Source organism: Ambystoma mexicanum, chromosome 5p (assembly GCF_040938575.1).
Source record: "Ambystoma mexicanum isolate Mex_15411 chromosome 5p, UKY_AmexF1_1, whole genome shotgun sequence".
NCBI classification, from domain to species: domain Eukaryota; kingdom Metazoa; phylum Chordata; class Amphibia; order Caudata; family Ambystomatidae; genus Ambystoma; species Ambystoma mexicanum.
Genome location: NC_090930.1, coordinates 1,349,328,539 through 1,349,356,351, shown reverse-complemented (window position 1 = coordinate 1,349,356,351; position 27,813 = coordinate 1,349,328,539). Strand labels below are relative to the sequence as shown.

Genomic DNA, 27,813 nt, shown 5'->3' with positions numbered 1-27,813 from the left:
GAGAGAGACGTGAGCGGAAAAGAAAAACCCACCAGGGAACGATAACGCAGCAACCCCACGTGCAGCAGGCTGGAGAGGGGCCAGTGAAAAGTACGCTGAGCGATGCAGAAGAGCAAGAAGGATGCTGAGGCCAGAGAGGGTCGAGAGCCCTGCAGATCTGAGCCCTGTGTGTCCACAGCTGGAGCTGTAGGATACAGAAGACTCCAGGATGTCACTGGCGGCTGCAGCAGGTTTCGGTAGAGGCGCCCCAGCTTGCTGTAGCTCCTGATAAGTGAAGGGGAGGGGAGAGAAATCCGGAGAAGAATGTGAAGGCACCCGAGGAAGCAGCGGCAGACCGATGAGTGACAGAGAGGGAAAAGTCATGTCGGGCTCTCCACGTACTGAATTTGGGCAGAGGAAGATGCCACTCGAATGAAAACATGTAATCAATGGGTCTGGAGACCAAATAGAAGATTATTGAATACCAAACAAGCTGCCAAGTACTTTATGAGTTATTGAATACCAAACTAAAAAAAGATGCAAAGTACATGAAAAATACTCCACGAGTGAAAAGAAAGTGATGTGCATTTATGAACACAGTGAAAAAAAACAGTAATAAGCATTGATGGACAATGTCAAAGTATGACCCAAGAGAAAAAAGCCAGTAAAAAGAGCTTGTCAAGCAAGTGAAAAGCAAATGATAACCGCTATTGGATAGTGTGAAAGCAAGGTTGTGACACAGAATAAACACCACAAAATGAAGTGTGTGAAAATGACGTTGTGGCAGTCAAGAAACTGTCAAGGATATGATATGATATTTTATTTATATCGCGCTGGTACACAAGTGTTTCAGAGCGCGACAAGGAAAGGGAGGGGAACAGTAGAGAACAAAACACTGATCTAACTAGGCCCAGTGACATTGAGAACGCGCAAGTTCATGGGAAAGGGGAAAGAGGAAAAGTGCAAGGAAGGTGGAGAAGTGGAAAGTGCGGAACAGAGGAGAAACAGATCAATAATAATAAATTAAATAAATAAATAAAGGCAATGAACAGTGATAGTGCAGCCAGCAAGTAGCAAGTGCTCGGTTTAGCAGTCAGGGTATGTCTGATATGTGCGGGAGACTGTATGGATATAGATACAGACCCCAGTGCAAGGGGTGGCCCAGAGGCAGTACAGGCTGATGGCAGGGTGAGCAGGTACCTGGGCCCAGGGGACAGAGGGTGGCCAGGTGCACAATGCCGAGAGAGAATACAGATCAGCAGGGGAGAAGGGGGGCAAAGGCAGAAGCAAAGAGGAAGGTCTTGAGGTGCTTCCTGAACCGGAGATGGTTCTCAAGTTTCAGAGTGGCAGGGAGGCTGTTCTGAAGAGAGGCCCCAGCCGAAGACAGAGATTTACCCCAAGCTTGTTTCTTTGAAAAACGACTGACCCTGAGGGAGTTAGAGGTAGAGAGGCAAAGAGCATGAAAGGGGAGGTGTTCACGGAGGGATAGTTGAAGGTATTTTGGACCCAGGCCCCAGAAAGCCTTGTGGATGATGCAGAGGGTTTTAAATTTAATCCTTGCATCCACCGGGAGCCAATGAAGGGATTTCTGAGCTGGAGAGATATGATCCCAGGGCTTGAGGCCAAGGACAAGTCTTGCAGTCCTGTTCTGAATAGGTTGTAAAGGGCGCAGAGTGGAGGTAGGTAGATTTAGAAAGAGGCTGTTACAGTAATCCAACATAGAGAGAACCAGAGCTTGGGGGAAGTAGAGGAAAGGCAGAGTCCTCTGAGGAGGTGCAGGAGGAAGTTTGACTTTTTAGAGATGTCAGAGATGTGGGTGGAGAAGGAAAGTGTGGAGTCAAAGAAGACCCCAAGGTTCTTAGCCTCGCAGAGAGGGGGGCCAAGGGAGACTGGCCAGAGAGTGAGGGGAATGGATGGGGAAGGTGTCCCGACGAGGACGATCTCAGTCTTGTTGGCATTTAGACAAAGATCGTTGGCGGCACACCAATCTTGAATGGCAGTTAGGCAATCAGAGATGAGAGAAGGAGAGGAAGTGGCAGAGGGTAGACTGAAAATGAGTTGTGTCATCAGCGTAGCACTGGAAATCTTAGCAAAAATAGCAATGTAGTAGTTGAGAGTTGCCAGGTATTGGTTGAAAAGCCAGGGTGAGAGGTTAGACCCCTAGGGGACACCACAGGTAAAGAGGGAGATAGATGAAAGTAAGGACCCAAGTTGGACCTGGGAGGGTCGATCAAAGAGGAAAGAGGTCAGCCAGGCCATAGCCTACTCAGTGATGCCCAGGTTATTGCGGAGACGGTTTAGCAGGATGATATGGCTGACCGTGTCGAAGGCAGAGGAGAGATTGAGTAAGATGAGGACAGAGGGAATGTTAGATTCAAGGTTGGAGAGCAGATCCTCACAGATGTTCAGAGAGCAGTTTCCATACTTCTGACAGCCCTAAAGCCAAATTGGTGGTCGTTAAGCTGAGAGATGGCCAGCTTTTCCAGGAGTTTACCCAAAAAGGGAGTAATGGATATTGGGCAATAGTTAGCCGGACAAGAAGGATCAGCTGTGGGTTTCTTGAGGAGAGGATACACAAGGGAGTGCTTAAGAGGGGAGGAGAAGGATCCTGAGGCAATGGAGAGGTTGCAAAAATTGGCAAGGGCTGGAGCAAGGATATCTATATGGTCCTTGATGGTTTTAGAGGAGCAGGGATGAACATGTTTTGACAAGGCTTTCATAGATCGGGCTTGTCTAGCGACCACATCAGGGGAGAAAAGAGGAAAGGATGAGAAAGAGGGTGGGGGGGTAGCTGATGGAGGGTCAGCAAGCGGAGATGGAGAGGGGAGAGGAGGGGAGGAGAGGATGGACAGGATGTCTTGGGTTTTAGAGATAGAGTGAGAGGCAAGGGCATTGCAAGGAGCCTGGGAGGCAAGAGGAGGGGTAGATACTGCAACAGGGTTGGCCAGCTCCTTCAGATGAGTTGTTTGATGCCACAGAGACACGGGCTTGAATGTGGACTCTCTTCTTGGTGTGGTCAGAGAGTCGGTATTGCCTTTGGAGCAGGCGACAAGCCAGTTTGTCAGAGGATGAACATGAAACCCTCCATTTCCTCCCAGCCACCCTACACTTATGTTTAAGTGTAGCTAGGTCAGAGTCATACCAAGAATTGCACTTGGCTTTGGACTTCATGCAGATCCTCATGGCAGGGGCAAGAACATTGAGAATAGCAGAAATAGAGGAGTAAAGCAGGGAAAGGGTTGTGTCAGGGTGTGAGTCAGACACAGGTGGAGTGGGGGGAGAGAAGGTGGCAGCTAAAGCCTCAACTGACACGCTTCATGGGCCAGATGTCTGAGAAGATAAGTGGCAATCTTGGGGTAGGCTTGGGGGGAAGAGAGGGAGAGATGAGACGAGAGGAGGCAGTGATTGCTCCAGGAGAGAGGAGTGGTCAGAGGAATAGAGAGGGGGAGACCAGAGGAGATCAAGACGTCAAGTGTGTGACCTGCAGAGTGATTCAGGTCAAAGGGGAGGATAGAGAGGGAAAGGGAATCGCAGAGGTCAGGAAAGAGCACAGATAAGGAACAGGGAGAATCGAGATGGATGTTAAGGTCACCCAGGAGGAGGAGTCGAGTGGTTGAGGCCAGGAGGGAGGAGGAGAGATCTGCACACTCAGAGAGAAATTAGGTGATTTTACCATGGGGTCGGTAGAGCGTAGTAACAGTAAGAGAGTGGCTAGGTCGAGAGAGAGAGCCTGCAGACAAGGCATTCGAAAGAGCAGTAAAGTCTGAGTGGGGATGATAGAGGCAGGAATCCACTCGGGAAAGATCAGGGCTAGACCCCCTCTGGGCCTGGTGGATCTGGGTGTGGAGAGGATCTTGTAACCATCAGGGTGGAGAGTGTCAAAGCTCGTGACAGAACTGGCCGTAAACCATGTCTCAGTAAGACTGAGGACATCAAGGTCAAGTTCATCTAAGAGGTGGCAGATGTCAGAGGAGTGTTTTACAGCAGAGCGAGAGTTGAGAGTGGCCAGATGAAGAAGGTTGCCAGCCTTAAAGACCTTCCAGGGAGGGGTACAAATCATTGGTACACCCTGCAGAGGTCTGGAGGGAGCCAGAAGAGGGGCAGAGGAGGAGAGAGGAGAGGGCAAGGTAGCCAAGGGAGGAGAGGAGAGGATAGCAGAAGTAGAAAGCAAGTTGATGAGGCGAGGAAAATGCCTCTCGAAGAGGAGGAGATTGGCCTGAGGGCCTTGGACCATGACAGTGCCGTTTTGGTAGACATTAATGATGACGCTGGAGGAGTCGAATGATACATGGGTACCATTAATGGGAGAGGAGGAGACAGGACAGAGCACAGAGATTATATGAGGGGTCCATAGATCTGTCGAAGGAACGACAAAGAGGATGTCAGAGAAAGGAGAAATATAGAATTGAAAGTGGACTAATGACACAGGATTCAGAGAGGAAGTCTGTGTTGGTAGAGAAGTCCAATGAGAAAAAGTGAACATAACGAAGTGCTAAGGGTTATCGGTTGCATGACCAGGAAGCGCTGGCCTGGAATAAATCACCAACGAAATTGCGGAAATAAGAACGTTTGACAATATTTAGCAAGCGCCTAAAAACACTACTGTTTCTTTGATAGAGGTTGATCTGACTATTCCCTTTCTAATATGCCGATGTTTGTCTTTATGTGCACCCTGATGCCTGCGGGCTATGGCACATGATAAATACACAAATAAAATAATGGATGGACCGTGTGGTCCGACAACTGCGCCTAGACAGAGTAACATCTACTTGGAGTGAACCAAGGAAAGTAAAGATACTGAAGCTGTTGTTCCTAACAAGTGTTAAAGTGATTAAAGAAAGGAGCAAGCTATGTGAACTGTTGAAAAGCCTGAAATGTTACAAAGTTGGTTTGGAATACTTATGGAAAGCTAAACAAATTGAAATGACTGTGATTCTGAAGCTAGAAGAGCTGCCTTCTTGAGGAAGGGAACCCTGAGACTTTGTGAATTGTGCTAAACTTGGGCAAAGGAACCCTGAGGCCTTTTTGCAGAACTGTGTTGAACTTGGGGAAGAGATCCCAGAGGTCTTTTTGTGGAACTGTTTTGAACTTGGGCAAGGGGCAGCTGAAACACACGCCAGGAGCTGGAAGACGCTCTGAACTTTATTTTTAACACTATTTCTTTGGTTGCTGGCATTACTACACACTGCACATCTTTAGTTGTGAGGACAAGTATAGCTTTTGGACACAGATGGACTTTTGAGTTGGACTTAATGACACAGACTATCCTTAGTTTATTTAGGAGGGAAACCCCACCTTAGCATAAGGCAAGTTAGGCCTTACTCCATCCTGACATTTAAGAAATAAACCATTTTATTTTTAGAAAAATGAATCTGTTATCTATGTCTTACTTCATGATGCCTTCACAGCACGTAGTGGGGTATGTGATTATGTTGTGTGTGGTCATGATAATATTGGCTGCTTATTGTTGCTTGAATTGTACGCTATTGCTTGAGTGTATGTTTGTAATGTGTACACAGTGGTGGGAGTGTGTATGCTGAGTGTGATTATAGCTGTTGTGCGTATGGGTGGCGTGGTTGCTGAGCATGTGGTTGGTGTGTAGTTTTTACTTATTTTGTTTCATGAAAAACTTGATTGTCATTGTGCATGCGTCATATACAGATAGATTTTCAATCATTGGTACCTCAAAACTGAGCGAGCCAATGTTCCATTTGTTTTCACTGCACCAATTACAGCTAAAATCTAGGTGCCTGCAAAAAATTAGGAGAATCGAACACTCAATTGGGAGATATTTGGGAAGAAAATGTTATTTTGCTTTCGTATGGGAAAACCCCATGTTAAAAGCTGTTCAAAATGCAATCAAAGTACATATATATACATAGTGACTGTGAACAAGCCACTGGTTAGTGGTGAAACGCGTCAGGCTGCCGTCTGGCCAAGCATAATTTGCACTGGGAGATTACTTTTTATCTGTTGCACACACAAAATAAAGGCTGTTATATTATATGCAACCAATGCTGCAGTGTTTGCTGTTGGATTTCCGTGATTCTTTGGATTATTGGAACACTTTTGTTCGTGGAGTGCTGCTCGCCTGAATAGTTTCTGGTTGAAGCCGTTCGTATTTGAAATATATATATATATATATATATATATATATATATATATATATTTCGTTTAAAAAACTTTGTTAAAGGGCGTTATGGTTAAGTTGCGCTACTAAAAACCTATGAAATTCAGTGAAAAAACGTTGTTAAATGGACGTTATGGTTCCAAGTAAAACCGAAAAACCCTTGAGATTCGTCAGTTATGGTAAGCTAAGCAATCATAACTCGCGCCACTACCGTTCACTGCTAAGACTAACACCCAGGACATCAAAGATGACATCACAAATGTCATTGATGACATTACTGATGACATCACATGTGCATTTACCTTTCATGAAAAGTCTGTACAAGGGTTTCTTATTGTAATGTTAATAAAAAAAGTGTGAAGGATCATTGGAATAAATATCAAGGGCTAATTAGTCCATCCAGTATACTAACGTGCTCATGTAGAAACGTAGGTATTGTGTGCAGCAAACATGATGGAGATTAAATATTCATAAGCTTGCCATGTTAAATAGTGAAATGATAACTGTTTTCTTATTAGACTTTTGAATACTATGAAACATGTGATAAGTAGATAATAAAACCCACTTACTACATAATTGCATTATTACAGACAAAACACAAAGAGACAACACCACATACAAATGTGAGTATACGCACAGAAATTGAAGTAAGAGAAAAACAGCAGCAGTAGTAGCAAAAAGTGTTCATAAACTAACTGATTATCTTTATGCACATAAATGATTGTTCTGTTTCAAAGCTGCTACTTACCCTATGTATATATATCACATGATGTGCCCGGACTCTAATGAAAGTAGTGTGAATACAAGATATACAAATAGGAGCTTATACAGGGATAGTACAGTAATAAAAAAAACAACAGAACTATCAAAAAGTGCTGACAACCCTACTGATTATTTTAATGCACAGAAAGGATTGCTATCTTTCAAGCTTGTATCTTCCCCTATGTATATGTTTCATATGATATGACTGGACCCTAAGGGAATTATTGTAAGAACATAGTATAAGTCTACAAATATACTACCTTTTCCACTTTTAATTCCTGACTGTTACTGAAGAAAACCATGTGGCCTAGATATGTCAGTAAAGGAAAAAAGGGGGAGCCACACATGTAATGTCATCAATGACATCTGTGATGTCATCAGTGATGTCTTCAATGACATGTGTGATGTCATCTTTGATATCCTGGATGTTAGTCTTAGCAGTGCACGGTAGTGGCGCGAGTTATGGTTGCTTAGCTTACCATAACTGGTGAATTTCAAGGGTTTTCGGTTTTATTTGGAACCATAACGTCCCTTTAACAAAGTTTTTTCACTGAATTTCATAGGTTTTTAGTAGCGCAACTTAACCATAACGTCTCTTTAAAAAAGTTTTTTTCACTGAATTTCATAGGTTTTTAGTAGCACAACTTAACCATAATGTCCCCTTAACAAAGTTTTTTCACTGAATTTCATAGGTTTTTAGTAGCAAAGCTTAACAATAGTAACTTTGACTTTATGTACATGTAATATAGAACATACTGAACCACTTCTACTGAATGTGATGTCCGCAAACTTTTTTGATGTCCGCGGACATGTTCGGACAACAGTACCACTACCTTAAAAGTCTGGGGGGTCGGGGGTATGTTTAATTGTTATATTACAACATGATAACATTTAAAAAATTCACAAAGTAGTACACATACATATTATATGAAGTAATACATAAGAAATGTAACCCATATATGTACCACACTTACCATTCATTTAAATACAATATGTTCTAAAATGGAATATACCAAGAGAAGATAAATTGGCTTCCAACATAATTACCTCACAGACACTCCACAACTAAGACCAAGACCAGACCTACAGAGTACTCAGAACATATCTTACCTGAAATAGTAAGTGTACATCATTTTACTCATATCTTTATAAACTTTCTGTATTAGTTAAAAAAAAATGATTATATATTTTTTTTTTCTCACAGAAATGTCTAGTACTCTGGAATGGCTAGAGGAGCACTTCCCACATGACGAAATGTCAGAAAATAGTGAAGCTAATGGTACACACTTTACAATATAAACCATTTAATTGTTATTATTTTATATATATTTAACATATATATTTCTTTTTGAACAGAGCATACCAAAATAGAAAATATCTCTGAAGAAACTGTTATGGAAAACACGCTTGACAGCTTAAAAGAAAAAATGGATTTATTATTGAGCAATTTTAATAATTTGAAAACTTTTTTTGAGGATCATTTTAAAACAAAAACCTCATACCATTGTCCCACATGTACTTGTCCCCCCTCACCATATCCCAGTCAATTATCCCCAAACCCTCACTATAATCCAAAAAGTTTTGATGAGGCTTCCATCCCTTCTTCACCTGATACCAATCATGTTGAAACCCCTAATTCTCCTGTTTTTGTTTCTGTTTCTGCCTCACCTTCTCTGTCATAAATTATTAATATATGTGAAATAAAGTAAAATTTTTATATTGTGTTGTAATTAGTTCCCATTTTTTATTTTTTTAAAAACAATGTAGATGTCCGCGGACAGCACAGGTGTTCTGAAATGTTCGTAAATAAACGAAAATGGAGGTGTCCTGAAGAACACTATACCTGTCCATACTGTTCGCTAGCAAGTTGAAACAGTTCTAAGAACCCAAATGGTGTCCTGAAATGTTCGTAATTAAACGAAAATGGAAGTGTCCTAAAGAACACTATATCTGTCCGTAGTGTTCGCTAGAAAGTTTAAACTGTTCTAGAACACACACGATGTCCAGAAATGTTCGTTTGATGTGTGACGCACTTTTAATTAATTCAGGACCCGAACACTGTCCGTAGAACATCAACGCGCATATGCAAACCAATGTCCGTGCATTTGGTGTCCTGCGGACAGGAGCTTCCTTCGCGGACATGTTCCCGAAGGGATCATGTGACCGCACCAACGCTAATTGCGTGTTCTGAATGCAGACACTGTTCGTGTCCCCGAACAAAACCAAAGTACATTTTCGAGTAATCCACAATATTTTTCCATAAAAACTCATCATGGCACAAGTCCCACATAGTAATCCTGAGTTTCTACATATCTTTTGAAACTTTCTGAACCCTTTTTTGTGTTCGATCTGTCCGCGGACAGCGCGCATGTCCACGAACCGCGTACAAGCACCCCTATAAAAGACCACGCCCTAGAGCTTATTCTCATTGTGTTTCTGGCTATTCTTCAGAGCACAGCTATTTCTCGTGCAACTTGCTGATTACAGCATCGAGATGGCATCCCTGGCTGCAGAACTGCCACCTGGTGCTGCACCTGCTTCAGCACCACCCCCACCCCCTCCACCACCACCACCTTCCCAAGGGCCTGAAGAGGGGAACAGGAGTGAGGATGCAGAGGAGGAAGAAGAGAATGACGAGAATGAGGTAGAGGAAATCCCTACTACCCACACTAGACGTGAGTCTTGGGTGTGGCGGTTATTTTCCATTTATGGGAATGGTCCTAAGGCTTGTGCGAACCGTGTTATCTGCAATGAGTGCAAAATGATACTCAGTCGCGGGAAGCACGGTTCGTACAGCTTTGGGACCACGACCATGAAGCGACACCTGAGGTCATTTCACTCTGGGGCTATTCGCAAAGTTGTACCTTGCGAAGAACGTAGTAGGTTGATTTCCTCTACTTCATCCTCCGTTTCTGATCCTGTCACCACAAAGACCACCTCTGTGGGACAGCGTCTTCCTCAAGCTGCCTCACAGGCCATACAGTTGTATGTATGTACTGTGACACAGTACTCTGCAGGGGGAGCGACTTCGGAGTGCTTTTGAGACTATCGTCTCAGAGCACGAGCAGACCTGCTCACTACCCAAATAAAACCCACTCTACATTTTCCTCTCTCAGCTCGCCCTTTCTTATCCCTGTGGTTGGTGTCCCCCCCTTTACCCTCCTTTCCCCTCCTCTCCTAATGTGTTGTGTCTAAAAAACAAAAAAAAAATACCAAATTACAAAAATCAAAAAAAATAAGGCTCTTTTCAGAGCCACCTTTCACAGTTAAAAAATAGAAGTGAAAATAAATGAAGCAGGGCCCTTTGTATTTTTGAGAAGTCCGCGGACAGTTCGCGGACATCAAACAAATTGGGTTGGTACCTTATCATAACCATTGCAATTTTCTCTGGTAGGAAGTGGTGGCTCTTAAAACAGCCTTTGGGAGGTGTTTGTATGTCAAAAATTATAAATACTTAACACCTACTTCAAAATAGATGCTATAAATCTAAAAAAGGTCGTAATGCATTTTGTATATTTGTCAAAAAAATCTGATTGCCAGCATAAGTAAGATGGACTCCATCTCTGCGAAAAATGTATGTACTACGAAACATAATATTTTCATTATGAGAATAAGACATTCCAAAATCTCTTAGAAAGGCACAAACAGCCTTATTAACATTGCGCCTTGCTTTTTCCATTCGTGGACCAAATGAAGAAGGATGAAGCCACATTTGTCTCTGTGCAATCCGTAAAATATTACTTGAGAATTAGGAAACATGTCCATGACCTTCCCAAGTCCTTCCTTCATAGAAAATTGCAAAGAAATTCCAGACACATGTCCTGAACTATTGCCTCCACAATGAATTACAATTCTGTCTGGATGTTGCTCTGTCTCCAAAGTAGCACAAAGAGGTAGCAAGTCCAACCACTTCATTCCACGTACTCCATGCCAGTGTACTTCCACATGTGGAAATCCAAGATCTACAGCTAATCCACAGCTTTCTGCATGCACCTTCAACCAATGTATCCATGAATCTCCCAAAATCCAAACAATCTGTTTTCTGAAACACACAGCCATAGCTATCTGTTGTTCTCTCAACAAAAGAGTATCTGAGAAACTCTCTCCTGGCACAACAAAAAAAGGATAGGACGCTCAACAGCTCGATTCCTTCTCTTCAAAGACATGTATGTACTCAGAGAACAATTTTCTCTAACTCTTGCATACGCAGTCAACATTCATAAATCACAAAGTCTTACCCTAGACAAAGCAATGATAGACATTGGTAACACAGTCTTTAAAGAAGGCATGAACTACGTAGCACTATCACACTTACGTACACTTGACGGTCTATTTCTAATCAACTTTGATGCAAGTAAAATAAACGCTGATATTCCTTGCATTTTAGAATACAATAGACTTCGTTCACTATACACCCCCCATCTAGAAACATATCCTGTTCCACAAAAAGGAAAATGTTCTAAAAGAAAACTAAATCAAACAGAAATGCAACAGGATGTCACTGCAAATCCTCCAAAGAGAGTAAAAGAAACTAAAACTTCATCAAGTACCACAAGCAAAAAAGAACCAATTAGGGAAAGTAAACCAGGTACTTCGTCAAAGAAGGAAGACAAACTAAAAAAAAAAATCACTCAGATACAAAACTACCTGGTCCATTTAAACTCTCAAATATAGTTGGTGTAAGTTGCTTTGCAAATGTAGCAATGAATATTCTATTTCAATTACCACCAATTGTTGACAACATTTACTTACACAGTACAGACCCATTGTGTATGCAAATGTTAGTACTTCACAGAAATGCAGCAAACAATCCTGACAACACGTATAGTGTTTATGGAATAAGACAATTGGACTACTGTGCTGGAATGGTGAAATTCACTATAAACTCACAGGAAGATCCACAAGAATTTCTAATGTACTTACTACAAGTACTGGAAAACAAAAACATACCTATAAAGGAAATCTTCCAGATTTCATACATGTGGAAACATACATGCACTCTCTGCAACAATGTGACACAAGAAGAAATCCCCAATGAACGCTTCGTATATAAATCAATACCTAATTGTGAATCCATTCCATTTCAGCAACTTGTACAAAATGCAAAACATGGTAGATTATGTTCTACCTGCAATTCAGATAATCGCTCCACGTTAGTAATACAAGCACATAGTAAATACGTAATACTAATGCTTCTACGTTACAATGCAGATGGTACCAAAAACAACTGCAAGCTGACTGGATTCACACATGGTCAAATATAACTTGGTAAGAAAACCTTCACAACAATAGGTATAATCTACCACGCAGGAGCCACAACCAATTCAGGCCACTACACTGCATATATAAAAAAGAAATGTGGATGGTTTGAATCTAGTGATAGTACCATTACTCTAAAGCAGAGATTACCAGCAAATCTTACAAATGCTTATTTAATGTCCTTAAAACCAAAATATGATAACTAAACTGTACTTAAACCTCATGTAAACTTGTAGTAAAAAATATAAACTGTTAGAATATTCCAAAAGCTATCTAACTGCCCAAAGATTCTACAACAATTAATCAGATAAATGAATACCACTAAATTAGAGCAAAAAATAGACAGTTAGAATATGCCAATTGGTATCTAACTGTCCCAAAATTTAACAATATCCAAACAGATAAATCAATACCACTAAAATATATAAAAAAAATAGACAGTTAGAATACGCCAATTGGTATCTAACTGTCCCAAAATTTAACAATATCCAAACAGATAAATCAATACCACTAAAATATATAAAAAAATAGACAGTTAGAATACGCCTACTGGTATCTAACTGCTCCAAAATTTCATAATATCCAAACAAATAAATAATGTTACTGCTAAAAAAAATGCAACAACCCAATGTATAAAGCATTAGCCAGAAACAACAAATGAACACTGAAAACAAACAAACAAATAAACTGTAGCATAACAGAAAATCTTTTTTTTTAATCCAACATGGACTTTTTTTCTCCCACAGACCCAATGATTTTAGCAACGAACACAGAAACTGAACAAACAAATTGCACAGTACTCTGATTTGTAATCTACTAAATATGAGGGTCCAAAAAAAAATAATGTTGATTATACAATGTAATAAGTCATTACAAAATACTAATACTAACATGCTATTTTTTCTTTTATCACAGAAATTAACAAGAAATACATGCACTCCAGTTACTAAACCAAACAGCAAGTATATTATGCACTCTATGCCATGTCCACAACCATCGCAGCATATCACACCCATAATATGTTATAACTTTGTTCCTTATAAATGTGTTTTTGACCCAAAGTTATAAGCAACTATAAGTGTGATATGCTGCGGTGGTTGTGGCCAGGGCATAGAGTTTTGGGTGCATGACCAAATGGTCATGCACCCAACACTCTATGCTCTGGCCACAACCACCGCAGCATATCACACCCGTAGAGTCAAACATTTCAACTGTAGCCTATGGAAACTTTTAATGTCCACGGACATTACCAGTGTTCTTAGAACACTTTCAATTTGCCAGCGAACAATACGGACAGCGTCTTCAGAACACCCCCTACGAACATTTCAGGACAACGCAAGAGTTCTTAGAACACTTTCAACTTGCCACCGAACAATACAGACAGCATCTTCAGGACACCCCCTATGAACATTTCAGGACACCGCAAGAGTTCTTAGAACACTTTCAACTTGACAACGAACAAAACGGACAGCGTCCTCAGGACACCCCCTACTAACATTTCAGGACAACGCGTGTGTTCTTAGAACACACCCCCATTTTCTTTATGTGCGAACATTTCAGGACAACGCGAGGGTTCTTAGAACACTTTCAACTTGACAACGAACAATACGGACAGTGTCCTCAGAACACCCCCATTTTGTTTATTTGTGAACATTTCAGGACACCCCGAGTGCTCTTAGAACACTTTCAACTTGCCATCGAACAATACGGACAGCGTCTTCAGGACACCCCGTGCAAACATTTCAGGATACCACGAGAGTTCTTAGAACACTTTCAACTCGACAACGAACAATACGGACAGAGTCCTCAGGACACCCCCTACGAACATTTCAGGACAATGTGGGTGTTCTTAGAACACACCCTCATTTTGTTTATTTGCGAACATTTCAGGACACCGAGACAGTTCTTAGAACACTTTCAACTTACCATTGAACAATACGGACAGCGTCTTCAGGTCACCCCCTACGAACATTTCAGGACAACGCGTGAGTTCTTAGAACACACCCCCATTTTGTTTATTTACGAACATTTCAGGACACCAAAACAGTTCTTAGAACACTTTCAACTTGCCATCGGACAATACGGACAGCGTCTTCAGGACACCCCCTACGAACATTTCAGGACAACGCGATAGTTCTTAGAACACTTTCAACTTGACAATGAACAATACGGACAGCGTCCTCAGAACACCCCCATTTTGTTTATTTGTGAACATTTCAGGACACCCCGAGTGTTCTTAGAACACATTCAACTTGCCACAGAACAATACGGACAGCGTCCCCAGAACACCCCCATTTTGTTTATTTGCGAACATTTCAGGACACCCCGAGTGTTCTTAGAACACATTCAACTTGCCACAGAACAATACGGACAGTGTCCCCAGAACACCCCCATTTTGTTTATTTGCAAACATTTCAGGACACCGTGAGTGTTTTTAGAACAGTTTCAGCTTGCTTGCGAACAAAACGGACACATATTGAGTCCTCAGAACACCCCCATTCAGTTTATTTAGAACATTTCAGAACACCCGTGATGTCCGCAGACAAATCGAACACAAAAAGAACGTCTACCACATAAAAAAGCACAACATTTAACCTATCTCATAAAATCCTCCCCAAACACTTCTACACACCAACACACTCTACTAAATACACATTTTGAACAAACTTTCACTGCGCTGTCCAAGATGGCGGGCGCTACCGAAAATCTGAAGCGCTTCACGCTTAACACCGTCGAATCAGCGAACAAGCCATATGTCCGCGGACATTACGTAAGCCACTCGGCCAATCAGGACAGTGTCCGTGGAGCGAACAGGGAAGTGTGTCCGCGGACCGAACACAGATATCACTAATTTGTTTTTACCTACTTTTTGGTAATTTAAAAAAAAAACTACTGGACGGATTTTCAGCAAATTTGTAAAAGCACGCTTTCTGTACCAAGCCGCTGCTCCTGGTCCAAATTTGATGAAAATCCGTCCAGCGGTTTGGGCTGTAGGCGCGAGCAAAATTTCTTTCCCATTCAGTCTATGGGAAAAAAATACATTTTGGGACCCCCCCTTTAAGTTTCCCCCCCCTGGACGAATCCTCACCAAACTTTGCAAAAAAAATTCAGAGTGGGCCATATACTATTTTTGCAAAGTTTGGTGTGGATTCGTCCAGGGGGAGCGAAGTTATAAGCCACCCAAAAAGTGCTCTTCCTATGGAAACACCAACTTAACCCTAACTACATGGCCACTACCGTGGCCATGTAATATATGTATATATATATATATATATATATATATATATATATATATATATATATATATATATATATATATACATATATATATATATATATATATATAAAACCTTGTTCAAGGGACGTTATGGTTAAGTTGCACTACTTAAAAACCTTTGAAATTCATGGAAAAACGTTGCTACAGGGACGTTATGCTTACAGGTAAAACAGAAAACCCCCAAAAATGTGCCAGTTATGATAAGGTACGCAACCATAACTCGCGTTATCACTGTGCAGTTGTTAGGAAAGATTTTGTAATTGTAGGTAATTTTCCTTCCATGTGGCAACCCCTAAACTTTTTGCTGTTGTTTTTCACCTTGTTCTCGACTTTGCCAGAGAAGTGCAGCCTTCTGCCGCACTCCTCTGGGCTTTCGCTCCTTTCTTACGGGGAAACTGACATGCCCTTAAGACAGTCAGTACCGGGAAACGCTGTTTTCCGTAGTTTCTTTTATCATGTTGCGGCTTTCGTGCAACATGACACAAGAGGGCACTGTAAGCTAAATTACTGCTCCCTTGGGTCTCTAGCCTTCTACAGGCCCTAGATACTCGTTTAGGATTGTAACTGATCGGTGCAAGTGATTCACGGACGGGAATGGTGGCAGCGATCGTTTCTTGTGTTTTGAGCTCCTTTTGGCGTTTTAAGCGCGTTTCTCGCGCTTAACCCAAAATGGTGGCCTGGCTCCCAAAATGGCCAGACCACGAGGCTTCTTTGTCCTGTCCACTGATCGTCTTGCTCCCTTCACCTTCCCCAGGTCGAGCGGACCCGGGGCCTTCCTTATTTAGGCATGTACTTTCCCGCGAAACACGGATGCTTTCGCGGGCTTCTACATGCCTGGTGTGTGCCTCCAGGATGTGGGCTGGGATGTCTGGTCCCAATACACATCCTGGGTGCCAGAGAGTCTAGGGTGGTGTGAATGCCTGGGACCACAGTGGTCCGTGATAGGTCCACGTATGGCGTGAGTGTTGATGAGCGGATCTCCCATTGGGTCCCCTCCGTTTTGCCGCGAAGGGAACTGTGGATAAGAGGGGGCTGGAAACACCACTACCAGGTCGATCTCCTGAGTTCTCACGAACGAAGGAATACAGGAGCCAAGTATCCTGCAACAAAGAGGCTGAACCGAGGAATCGCTGGTGACCCGCTGAAGGACTTCTCCTCTGCACTGCTGTCGCCTTGTGAAACCCTTTTTACCTTTGATCGAACCAGAAGGCCTGTACTGGTACTTCGACCCTTGAAATAGCGGGAACAGCTATTCTCGGCATCTTCACCATCTCCTGCTTGTAAGCCTTCGGAAGCGTCTCTGGGCCATCCAGCAGACTAACCAGCTTACACCGGAGTCTTGCTCTGTAACCGCCGCCAGGTTGTGTAGTATTTCGAGTCCTTGTCACTCTCACATGCTTCGTACACTTGGCGTTCCCAGGTCTGAAGTGAGTAGTGTACATTTGGCTCAGATACACACGGCCACTCCGTTGCCCTGCTGTGGTAACAAACTGTGCGGGTTCCTTCGTTTGGGACGTCTTTTACTCAACTCTGCTGCTGCAGACTCAACACGACGACGAGACGTCCCCTGCTCTTCTGAACCTGCCAGTGACTGAAACTGACGCGGAGAAGCCTGGGTCTGCTTGCATCGGGGACCGGTGAGTAGCATAGCTAGGAACTGGTCGCCCTCCTGCAGGAGCCCATAGCTTTTCCCCGCTGTATCAAATCAGCACGCCTTTCCGTACTCGCGCTCTGCTTCTGCCCACAGTGGAGGCTGCGCTTGAGTTGCGGAACACTGTTCTTCTTCATTTGTACACTAAACTGAACTGCCTGATTTCCCTCGAAGAGACTCCCCTTTTGCCCGTTGGCACCAGCGTGTGCAGGTACTTTTGAGCACAAGGCTCCACTCTTCGTAGGGCTCGGACTTCCTTTTAGTTAGGTGCCTCTGAAGGCGGACTGGGTCCAAGCATTATTTCGCACTGCCTGTTTTCCTTCCCTTTTAGGTGGACTACACATTTCGTGCATATAACGCTTGAGACTTGTTGTATTTGTATATATATTGTATTGGTATGGTATGTGTTGGTTTACTAGAGTTGTATTGTGATTTCTCGCTACGGCCATTGTTTTAAAGGCCTTGGAATAAATGTGTATATATTTTTTATATAACACCTGTTTGGAGTAGTTTGTAAGTGTCCTTGCTTTGTGTGCTCATTGCGGGCTTTCAGTCACCCTCACCCCTCTTGAGACCTAGTCTTGACCGCCGCGATCGCTACCTTGATTGGTCTGGCTCATCCAGAGGTTACCCTGTTCCAAGTAATTAGGTTGGCCTTCTGAACTTCTGCGCCACCAGGACAGAGTTCAGAAATCCGTCTTAACAGCAGTGCAAGGACTAACACCCATGACTTCAAAGATGACATCACAAATGTCAAAGATGACATCACAAATTTCATTGAGGACATCACTGATGCCGTCACATGTCTGGCTCCCTCTTTTTTTATTCACTGACATATGTAGGGCAAGTGGTTTTCTTCACTGACAGGCAGGAAGTGAACATTCAAAAGGTACTATATTTGTAGACCTTACGCTTCTCATATGTTCTTACACTCTTTTCTTAAGGGTTAAGTCACATCATGTGATACATGTACATAGGGGAAGAAGCAGGCCTGAAACACAGCAATCATTTCTGTGCATGAAGATAATCAGTTAGGTTCTGAACACTTTCTGGTAAGACAGCTGCTCATTTGCTTCCCTGATTTCCCGATATGTGGGCATATTTGTGCGTGTTGTCTTTCTTTATGGTTTGTGTGTAGTAGTACAAATATGTAGTAAGTGAGGGGTTATTAGGTACTTATTACATGTTTTGCAGTATGCGATACTCTGAAAATAATGCATTCAGCATTGTACTATGTAACATGGCACAAATTTGAATATTGTACCTCTATGGTGCATGCTGCAGACAATGCCAATGTTTCTGCATGAGGTGGTTACTATACTGGGGAATAACTGTGTACCTACAGTACCTTTTTTATATAAAGAGCATCTGAGAAATCAGTAGGTCTGTTTTCTTTCTAAAATAATTCATTTGATTGTACTTATTTGGGGAAACAAAAATGTAGAAACCCAGATATATCATGTATGAATAATCCTGCGGATAGCTTACTAAACCCCTGCCTAAAGTCTCCTTCTAGGTGGCCAGAGGAAGGCAGATGCTTCCTGATGCCAACACTGGGGGTGGAGTACTTTGGCAGGATCACCTGGGTGGAGACAGGGTCGTGAGTAGCGAGGAGAGTCTGTGGGATGAAACTGTATTTTTCCTCTGATAGAGAGATTCTTACCACTGTGCCAAAAGAGGTCATGACTTATTGTCATTTGAATGTCTCTCAACCTTCTATTCGATCTAAGGTTGTGAACCCTAAGGATGGAACAACAAAGCAATCTATATCAAAAGAAAAACACTTTGTGGTAACTAAAACTAAATGTCCTCCTCAAATTCAAAGGTACACTAAAAAGGATTGTGGACATATTGTCTTCCCTAAACCATCTTCCTCTATAAAAATGAAAAACCCAAAGATCCTCCATTAAAAATAGTAAGGGAATTAAATCTACCCTTACAAGTAATGACTAAGTAGAAAAAATTAACTTTGTTGAAAAGGACGTCATGTCCCAGAATCTTAGAGGAACTGAGACGAGGAAGAGGGCTGAAGAGGCATGGAGATGTAGTAGTCAGGCAATTAAGCCTAATGGCTGTTGCAGGAGTCGGGCAATTGAAACTAATGGCTTACACCTGAAGCCATGTGCCATACCTGTGAGGCATAAAAGGCAGGAGCAGGAAAGGAGAAAAGAAGGAGCTGGAGCATGAGTTGGAAGGCTGGCAGTAGTAGTAGCAGCAGAGGAGAAGCACAAGACTGGCAATTCACAAGGATGTGGGAGCAGAAGGGACGCCGGAAAGTGGAGACAGCATATATCTCCTGCTAGTTCTGAGAGGCTGCTGTGTTCTCAAACCCTGTATTGTTGAAGCTGCACAGAGGAAGACATGCTGGAATTGAAGTTTTTCCATGTGAGCTGAGTTGCTGTGTTTGCAGAGCCATAACCATGCAGTAACCCAAGACCATAGGCAGAAGGCAAGCCAGAGCTTCGGGTGCAAAGGAGATTCCCAATTCACGTGGCTGAACCGGAGACACCCATGCTGTAGAAGGGTGTGGGTCCCAAGTGAACCCAAAGATGTAGTAGAGGTTGAGGAAGTAAGAAAAGCAAAGCAACCCGCAGCTGCAGTATTCATGGAGCCGGTGAGTGGCACTGCGTTCAGATTCACTCAAAAAGCCATGCCGGTAACTGTAACCAGCTCCAAAACAGCTTGCATATAGTCAAAAGTGAGTATAAGTTGTTTGCCGTTCTGAAACTAATTCTTCACAATTGAAATGTAGCGCATGCATTCATTGGGGAAGGTGTGGTGTTTGCGTGAGAAGTGAAGATCACTACATCCACTGTTTTACACTTTTTGTATTACCGTAATGGTTGCGTGTCCTTAATTGAAAAAGCAACCCTTGCTGAAACTATTCCAAAAACTTAACATTGGGGGTCATTCCGAGGTTGGAGGTAAGGAATTACCGGCACCGGTAAGGGTGCCGATGCCGGTAATCCCTTACCTCCGTATTCCGAGGTCCCTTTGCGGGTCCTTCCTTACCTCCTGCTTTTAGCAGGAGTAAAGTACGGGACCAGCAAAGGTACTTCGGAGGTAATTACGGTACCGTAATTTACGGTGCCATAATTACCTCCTTCCCCATTCTCATTGAGCCCTATGGGGCAGAAATGGGAATGGGGAAGGGCAAAAGGTGAATGGGGAATTACCGGTCCCTCCAACCCTGGAATGGACCGGTAATTACTCCATTCACCATGCCGGATTTGGGACGGTTTGGGAGGCAACCATGGAGCTAATTACTCCATGGTTACCTCCGAAGCCGGAATGAGGCCCATTGACTTTTATAAGAGTTACAAACAAATACAGCATCAAAGGAAGGTTGCATGAGGCCAATTGCATTTAAGTTATCTCTGTCCTATTATACGGGAATACAATTACTTGCAACCCTTTAAGTTTAATGAACTATCTTAAAGAGTGGTTGTGCGTGCCTAATGATGTTTTCCTTTTGAAGACTGAACTTTGTAGCATACCTGAATTGACATTCTTTATTTCAAGAAGTTGTTATACTGAGGCCGAAGTTTCTTGTCGTTGCATGCCTAATAATTTTGAAATACGAAGCAAGAGTAGAAGTACCTGAACTGTGGTGCTGTATAAGGTTGTCAGTGAATGTCACAGTGGAGTAGTTTGAAGAAGTAATATACTGTGGGACAAGAGTAACTGTTATCATAGTAAAAGAAGGGTGGTTGTTACAAAGGAAGCAGCGACCAAAAGAGACGTATACTGACAAATGTGCCAAATGTACTGCAGAAGTCCTAACTAATTGTAAAGTTGTAGAGGAAGAAGTTGTATACTTATTCTTTGAACTGTGGAAAATCATCTCAAAGAGAAGAGATTCAGGATTACCATTGGTGCTATTTTTTTTCGCCGTAATTGGGAGGGGATCTTTTAAACCAAAACCAGAGAATTGTTACCAGAGGATTTTTGTCTGATGAACATTTGGTTTAACTTGGTTTAACTTGGCACTGGTTCAAGATTTTTCTCTTCATTTGAACATCTGAAGCTCACTTTAAAACCTGGGAAACAGGATTTTACCCAGGACAGGTGAAGGTCACCCAAATATTGTTTCTTTATTGTTCATTACCCTGTGTTACTTCATTACTTTATTTGAATGTTGGTTGTTTAGAGTAAGGGCCAGTTTACCCCTGTCAGGACTGCAGGAAGGCAGAAACATGGACAGGCTGGGCACAGGAGAGTTGTGGGCGCTGTTGTGGGCACTGTTGTGGAGAAACCAGCTTTTCCTGAAAGGTTGCAACCATACAGAAGGCTGCTTTGCCCCATGTGCAGGAAACAGAAGCTAAAGACTGCATTACCCAGCAGCCGGCGCCAAAGGACTACAATCCCCAGCATGCCAAGGGCCAATTTGGGCCAATCAGGGACCAGGAGGGGCGCGGCGGCCCCATCGCGCATGCGCAGAGCCCCAAGCACGGGGCTTGCGCTTGAGACTCCATGCCGGAAGGACGTGCGGACCGGAGCTCCACGAGAATCATACGCGAGGGGCCCAGCCCCTCCCGAGCAGCAGCTCGGTCCCTCGCCTACACGGGATAAGTACCTCTTCATGCTAAGCTCCCAAGGGGATCGAGGGGGAAGTGCAAGGGGCGACCACTTGCCCATCCAGAGCCCCTGCACCGATGCGAAACGCTAAGTGGGCATAACTTTGGCACCCTACACGCCGGCGGCACATTCTTTGGGGAATATTAACCCGTTCGGGAGTGCATTGTCATTGGGGTGTTTCTGCCTCCTGGAGACCACTGGAGGCCCGCGAGGCGAAAACACCGCACCGAAGAAATCTCGCTACGTTTAAAAGCACGATCGATCACGAGGGTCTGCAGGAAGACCGCTCGTGAATAGTTGGCTACGGCAAAAACCACGTTCGCAGGGGTCTGCAGGAAGACCGCTTGTGTAGCATCTTGCATAGAACAATCCAGGCCCTAAGGGGGGCACTTTAACGTGTGTGTGTGTGTGTGTGTGCGGATGTCGCATGAGGTGAATGCTGACAAATTCAGAGGGCACGTTTTAATGCTTGTCATTTTCTTTTAGCTTGAATCTTGAAGACAACACTTCAGACGTGCTCAAGGATGCGACCGCCCTTCACGGACAGGACTCAGAAGACCAGAGCTAAGTTTGCATGCTAATTCTTTGTACTGGTCTGTTGACTTAGGGTTAGTAAGGGCATTCTTATGTGCAAATTGGTGCTTATGTAAGACTAGCAAGTAAGGGCTGAGGACACCTGAACAAAAGTGCGCAGCAATCAATCTACCCTAAGTATTCCCCCATTGCTACCCATAACCTCTACCTTACCCTCAATCCGGTTTACCTAACTTCCCCCTACCTATCCAACCATCAAGACCCTAACCCTCCTTCCCTGCTCTGGTCCAGGAAACCCGTGTAAGCTCTGACTTGCGGGCTCCGCGACCAAAGTGGGGGTGGTTGGTACTGCGTTGCTCCTGCGCCTTGGAGTTTGGCCTTCGTGACAACCCCTGCTAGAGATTGTTCCCCTGGCCTTTAGAATAGGTAGGGAATCTATTGGTAGAGTAGGGGAAGCAAGGCTTTATTTGCAAACCTATACTTTATAAAATGCCTAATTATAAGCAGTTGTCTGTTACCTTTTCCAAATGGACTCCACCCAGCACTCAATTTCCTTTTATTTTGTTCCTTTTTGCTGCAACAGTCAGTACTTTTTTTTAATCTGCATTTATTTCTAAGAAGTTTTGATTGGCATAACTCTCAAAGGCGGTTAGTAAATGCTGCAGCCCAACTACAATACAGTCCATCAACAAACAATCATCCACATAAGCCAACCATGAAGTCTGTAAGTGGCTTATTTTAGGTGAAATAAAGGGAGCATTCTTGATTGCTTCCCCCACATCAGACACACATAGACTAAATAGACAGGGGGCTAGTATGTAACCCTGTCTTAATGGATTCCTTACTGGGATTTCTTTGGTCATGTCACCAGCCTGATTTGGTCTGACCTATACCACTGTTTCTTCATGGAGCCTTATTATAAGCTTCAGGAGCCCTGATGGAATTCACCAATTGCTCAATTTCGACCATAGTACATTTCTACTTACTAGGTTGAATGCAGAGCTATTGTTGCAATTGTGAGTGTGGAAAGTAATATGGAATTAAACTGCATGGTGGTGGGTCAAATCAAGGTGGCTGAGTGGGAAACATGATAGAGTGGATGAGACTATGTTTATGTCATTTAAGTTAGTTGGTGAGGTTAAAATCTCAGTCATAAGTGGACTGGTTTTGGGGTTTCCAGGTAGTAGGTCTCTAAAATCACCTTTGATGTGCTTTCTAATGCTGGGAGCGCATTTAATGAGATGGAAGATAATGTGGTGTTGGTGTGAGCATAAGAGATTAGAAGAGAAGCATTTTAAGGAAGGAATGTGGGTGTGGAAACCGGGGTAAGTTTGGGTTTGGATGTGTTGGTGGCGAGTCCATGAGCTGTTTTGTGGTTGCTAGATTTCAGTATACGCTATAACTGTGAAGGATTAGCTCATTGTTTAAAAGAACAAATTAAATATAACAAATATGAGTAGAGAATACATGCATTTGTCAGGATGTTCACTTCTTAATTGGTTGACAAGCCAAAACTAAATACATGGTAAATATCTAACAATGAGCGTGTGTAAATAAAAGAGGAAAAGCTTAGGTTTTGGCTCATACTGTACCTTTTATTAGGTGTTGAATGGGCTCACATTTTCCTACGTGTACGTTGCGCTGTGATAAGAAGGAAAAAAGTGATTATTCTCAAATACAAAATTCTCCTAAACATTAATACGTTATTCAAATGTTTTCAGAACATTAGTTATAACATCTGCAGTATTCAAGAAAAAAGAAGATGGGCTTGTCACCTTACCTAGCCAATACATATCCTAGAAACAATATATATTTGTTTATGCCATTGAAATTTAGATACTTGTAAATACACCATAATGGAACTCTTGTCGCCGAACATAATTGGATTTAATGTGATTTTTTTTTGCTTGACAACTGTCAGCTATAACAGTGTTTCTCTGAAGTGCTGGAAAGATTATATTAAAGGAATGTGTCTGTGGTGAGAAGTATAAGGGATGACGAATTATAATAAACTAGGGAAAAAGCCTGTCTACACGGCTAATGTGCGTAAAGGAAGACATTTTCTAAGTGTAAATATATTATGTGGTATATTTTAACGTAATTTATGTTAATCAAAAAATAAAATGTGTAAAGGATCTTGCTCCTTTTACGTGGAGGAGTAGTAACCTCAAACAGAATCTCACAGAATCCGTTGAAAGTTCAACATAGTACATGCGGCCAATTGTTCTATTTGCTCCTCATTGTCTTTGATTCCACTTACAGGTTTTAGACTCAAATATATAATGTTGAGGGATGTCAGAGTAATACAATTCACATGCAGCATGATTCAAAGTAGACATGAGATCATGAAATAAAGTAAATTGAAGTCAAATAAAGTTTAAAACGTACATGAAGATTATTGTTGATTAATACATACCAAGACATATTACAATGAATAATTACATAATGCATAAGTACATTTTTAAAAAAGTGATTTATTTTGTTGGAGAAATAGTGCTTAATCAAATGAATATCTTTTTATATGTTTTTTTAAATATATATATTTTCTCAGTGTATGCAACTTGAAGTATGCTGTTAAAGTGGTTTCCCTGTCTTGGACCTTTTCTGCAGCTAATTGTATGTTATCATTGTTGAAATGCATTTTGTTTGCCTGGAAGATGAACTTGAAGTCTCATTGTTGAATGCGTAAGGCAACAGCTCCCTCTAGAGTTGATAACAGGTGAAGCAGGCAGGAAATACACATTTTGTTTGCCTGGAAGAAGCGGGCAGGACGGATTCAGACCAACTTACATCTGGCTTTATTTTAAAAAAATATTTTTATTAGCATTTTCAAATAAACAACATCAACTCCCCACCCCCTCTCCAACTCACCTTAACGCACGTCACTTAACATTGTTCTCTATCACAGTCATACAACAAATATTCTTGCTTACATAATATTCAATATCCTTATATTCTGTGGACACCATTGTAATACAAATTTGCTGTTCAGAAAGTCCAGGACCAGCGGCCATTCTCAACTAAATGTATTGTGTTCCCCTTGAAGGTTATAAGTCATCCACTCCAAAGCGATAAACCCCCACAATTTAATTAACCAGTCTCTTACCCCTGGTGTTTTTTTTTGTTTCCAAGCACTTACGATGACCAACCATGCAGCTATTACCAGTAACATAAATACCTTACTTTGAATTTTGGTAGTTAGACAATTCTCTGGGTAAAACAAACCACACAACCATTCCTTAGGTGACCACATTATTACAGAGGAAATCGTACTCTTAATCTGATTCATGACTTCTTTCCAAAACCTTCTTAATTTAGGGCACTCCAAACAAATGTGCCACCAATCACCTTTCCCTCCACATTCTCGCCAACATTGCACCATTGAAGTCAGAAACATTTTGTGCAATTTTTCAGGGGTAAAATGCCATTGGTATACCAATCTTCCCTAACCTGAATAGATTGTGTTCATTTAGGGATGTTCCTCCATAAATGTTCCCAATAACTTCTCAGTAGTTCTCTCCCCAGAGTTTTTCCCATTTGTACATATACCCCCAAGCCTGTCCCTTTTCTTCTTCTGTCAGTATCGAATAAAGCTTTGACACCATTTACTTATTCCCAGAGTGTGTGATTATGAATTTAGTGAGCTCTCTTCCCGCCACTTCGCGCCCCCCTGAACCATCTAACCAATGTCTCAACTGTTAATACTCCAATCTATCTTTTTCCGAGAGACCTAATAATTGTTTATATTCCTCAAACGAATACATGTTCCCTCCGTGCGTCATGTCCCGCATCTTTGTGCAGCCAACTGTCCGCCATTGTATAAATGCACCCTGTATCATCCCAGGTTTAAATTGATGGTTCCCAAAAAGTGGGGTAAATGATCATGGGCGTGTAGACAAGGCTCCTTTATCTAACAGACAATACCATAAATCGAATACCACGGCAAGAATCTGGCTGGTCTGCGTGTTCATATCTATCTTGTCTGTTTAGCCACAATACACCTTCCAGTGGGGATCCTGACACTGCCCTATCCATTTTAACACAAGCTTTCCTAGTATCCCCCCTAAACCATTCCTGGAGTACCTGCAGCTGTGCGGCCTGAAATTATTTTTCACAATTCGGTAAGCCCAATCCCCCACTTTCTCTGGGCGCCATCAAAATATGATATGCAACTCTCTGAGTTTTATCACGCCACAAAAATCTCCTAATCTCTTTATTCAGCAACTTAAAATATGATAAAGGAACTTTAATCGGTAAAGCTTGAAATGCATAAAGTAACCTCAGAAGGGTTACCATTTTAATAGTAGCAATCCTACCTAACCAAAAAATGTGCAACAGAGTCCATTTCCCTAAGTCTTCCTTCACCTTCTGCAATTATTGCTGGTAGTTACTATTGAACAGGAGGGAAATCTTCTTTGTATTTTCCGCTACTTGAAACGGCGAATAGGAGAACAAAGTCTCCTTCTGTGATGCGTATAAACTTAATTTCAAGAGTTCCGACTTCCCCATATTAACCTTGAGATCTGCGATACTCTCTACATCCACCAATTCTTCCAACAATGCAGGTATCGATCGTTCTGAATCCCTAAGCGTCAACAGCATATCATCTGCAAAGGCCGCAAACTTATGATTCTCTCCTCCAAATGTAATCCCACGTATATCTTTTCACACTCTAAATTTATATATGAATGGTTCCAAGTAAACAGCATATAAGAGAGGTGAAAGCGGGCATCCCTGTCTGGTGCCCCTAGTTACTTTTATACTACGAGACACTTGTTTGTTAATTGCCAACTGTATCATGGGAACTTGATAGTTAGCTCGTACCATCCGAATAAACGTAGCCCCCATTCCCACATGGTCCATCACATAAAATGAAAAGGGCCATTCTATGCGATCAAACGCCCTTTCCGCATCCATAAATATTAATATTAAAACTGCGGGATCCTGTTTTATGTTAACTTTTTCAATTAAATGGATGCCTCGCCTGATCCTATCCAAAGTCTGTCTCCCCGATATGAACCCTGATTGATCCATATGTATCAATTCAGGCAGGATCTGCGCTAACCTCCTTGCCAAGATATTAGTAAACAGCTTGGCATCAATATTTAGCAGGGCTATGGGTCTATATGTCCCACATTTCATCAGATCTTTCCCTGGCTTGCGAACACCACCACCTTCGCCTCTGACATAGTTGGTGTAATTGCCCCTTTAACCCCTATCATGTTGAATAATTCCTTTAATATCGGGACCAACTGCCTTGCATATTTTGTATGAAAAATAGCCGGAAACCCTTCTGGTGCTTTGTTAATTGGTAACGCCCTTATTGCCTCAATTACCTCTTCCTCACTAATTACCCTATCTAGGTTGTCTTTTTCCTCTGTTGTAATTTTAGGGATATTAATCTCCTCCATATAACATTGTATCTCTTGATAATCAGAGTGACTAGACCCATATGATTCATAAAATTGCGCAAAGGTTTCTGCTATTTCCTGCGTCCCGGTTACTTTCGACCCATCAGGCTGTGATATTCACTGTATCAACTTCACAGCCTCCATCCCCTTTAACTGTCGGGCCAGCAATGTATCCGATTTATTAGCACAGACATAATGTCTTTGTTTAGTTAGAAGCAGTGATCACTTTGCT

General features: G+C 42.3%; 1 protein-coding gene across 1 annotated transcript in view; it reads right to left on the bottom strand.

The window, feature by feature from the left end:
• LOC138481559 (fibrous sheath-interacting protein 2-like) overlaps window positions 1-27,813 on the bottom strand; it is a 380,784-nt gene that overhangs the window by 34,435 nt on the left and 318,536 nt on the right. The window contains exon 3 of the mRNA XM_069613745.1: window positions 23,763-23,811. Coding sequence (XP_069469846.1) covers window positions 23,763-23,811 — 49 coding nt within the window. The remainder of the gene's footprint in view (window positions 1-23,762; window positions 23,812-27,813) is intronic.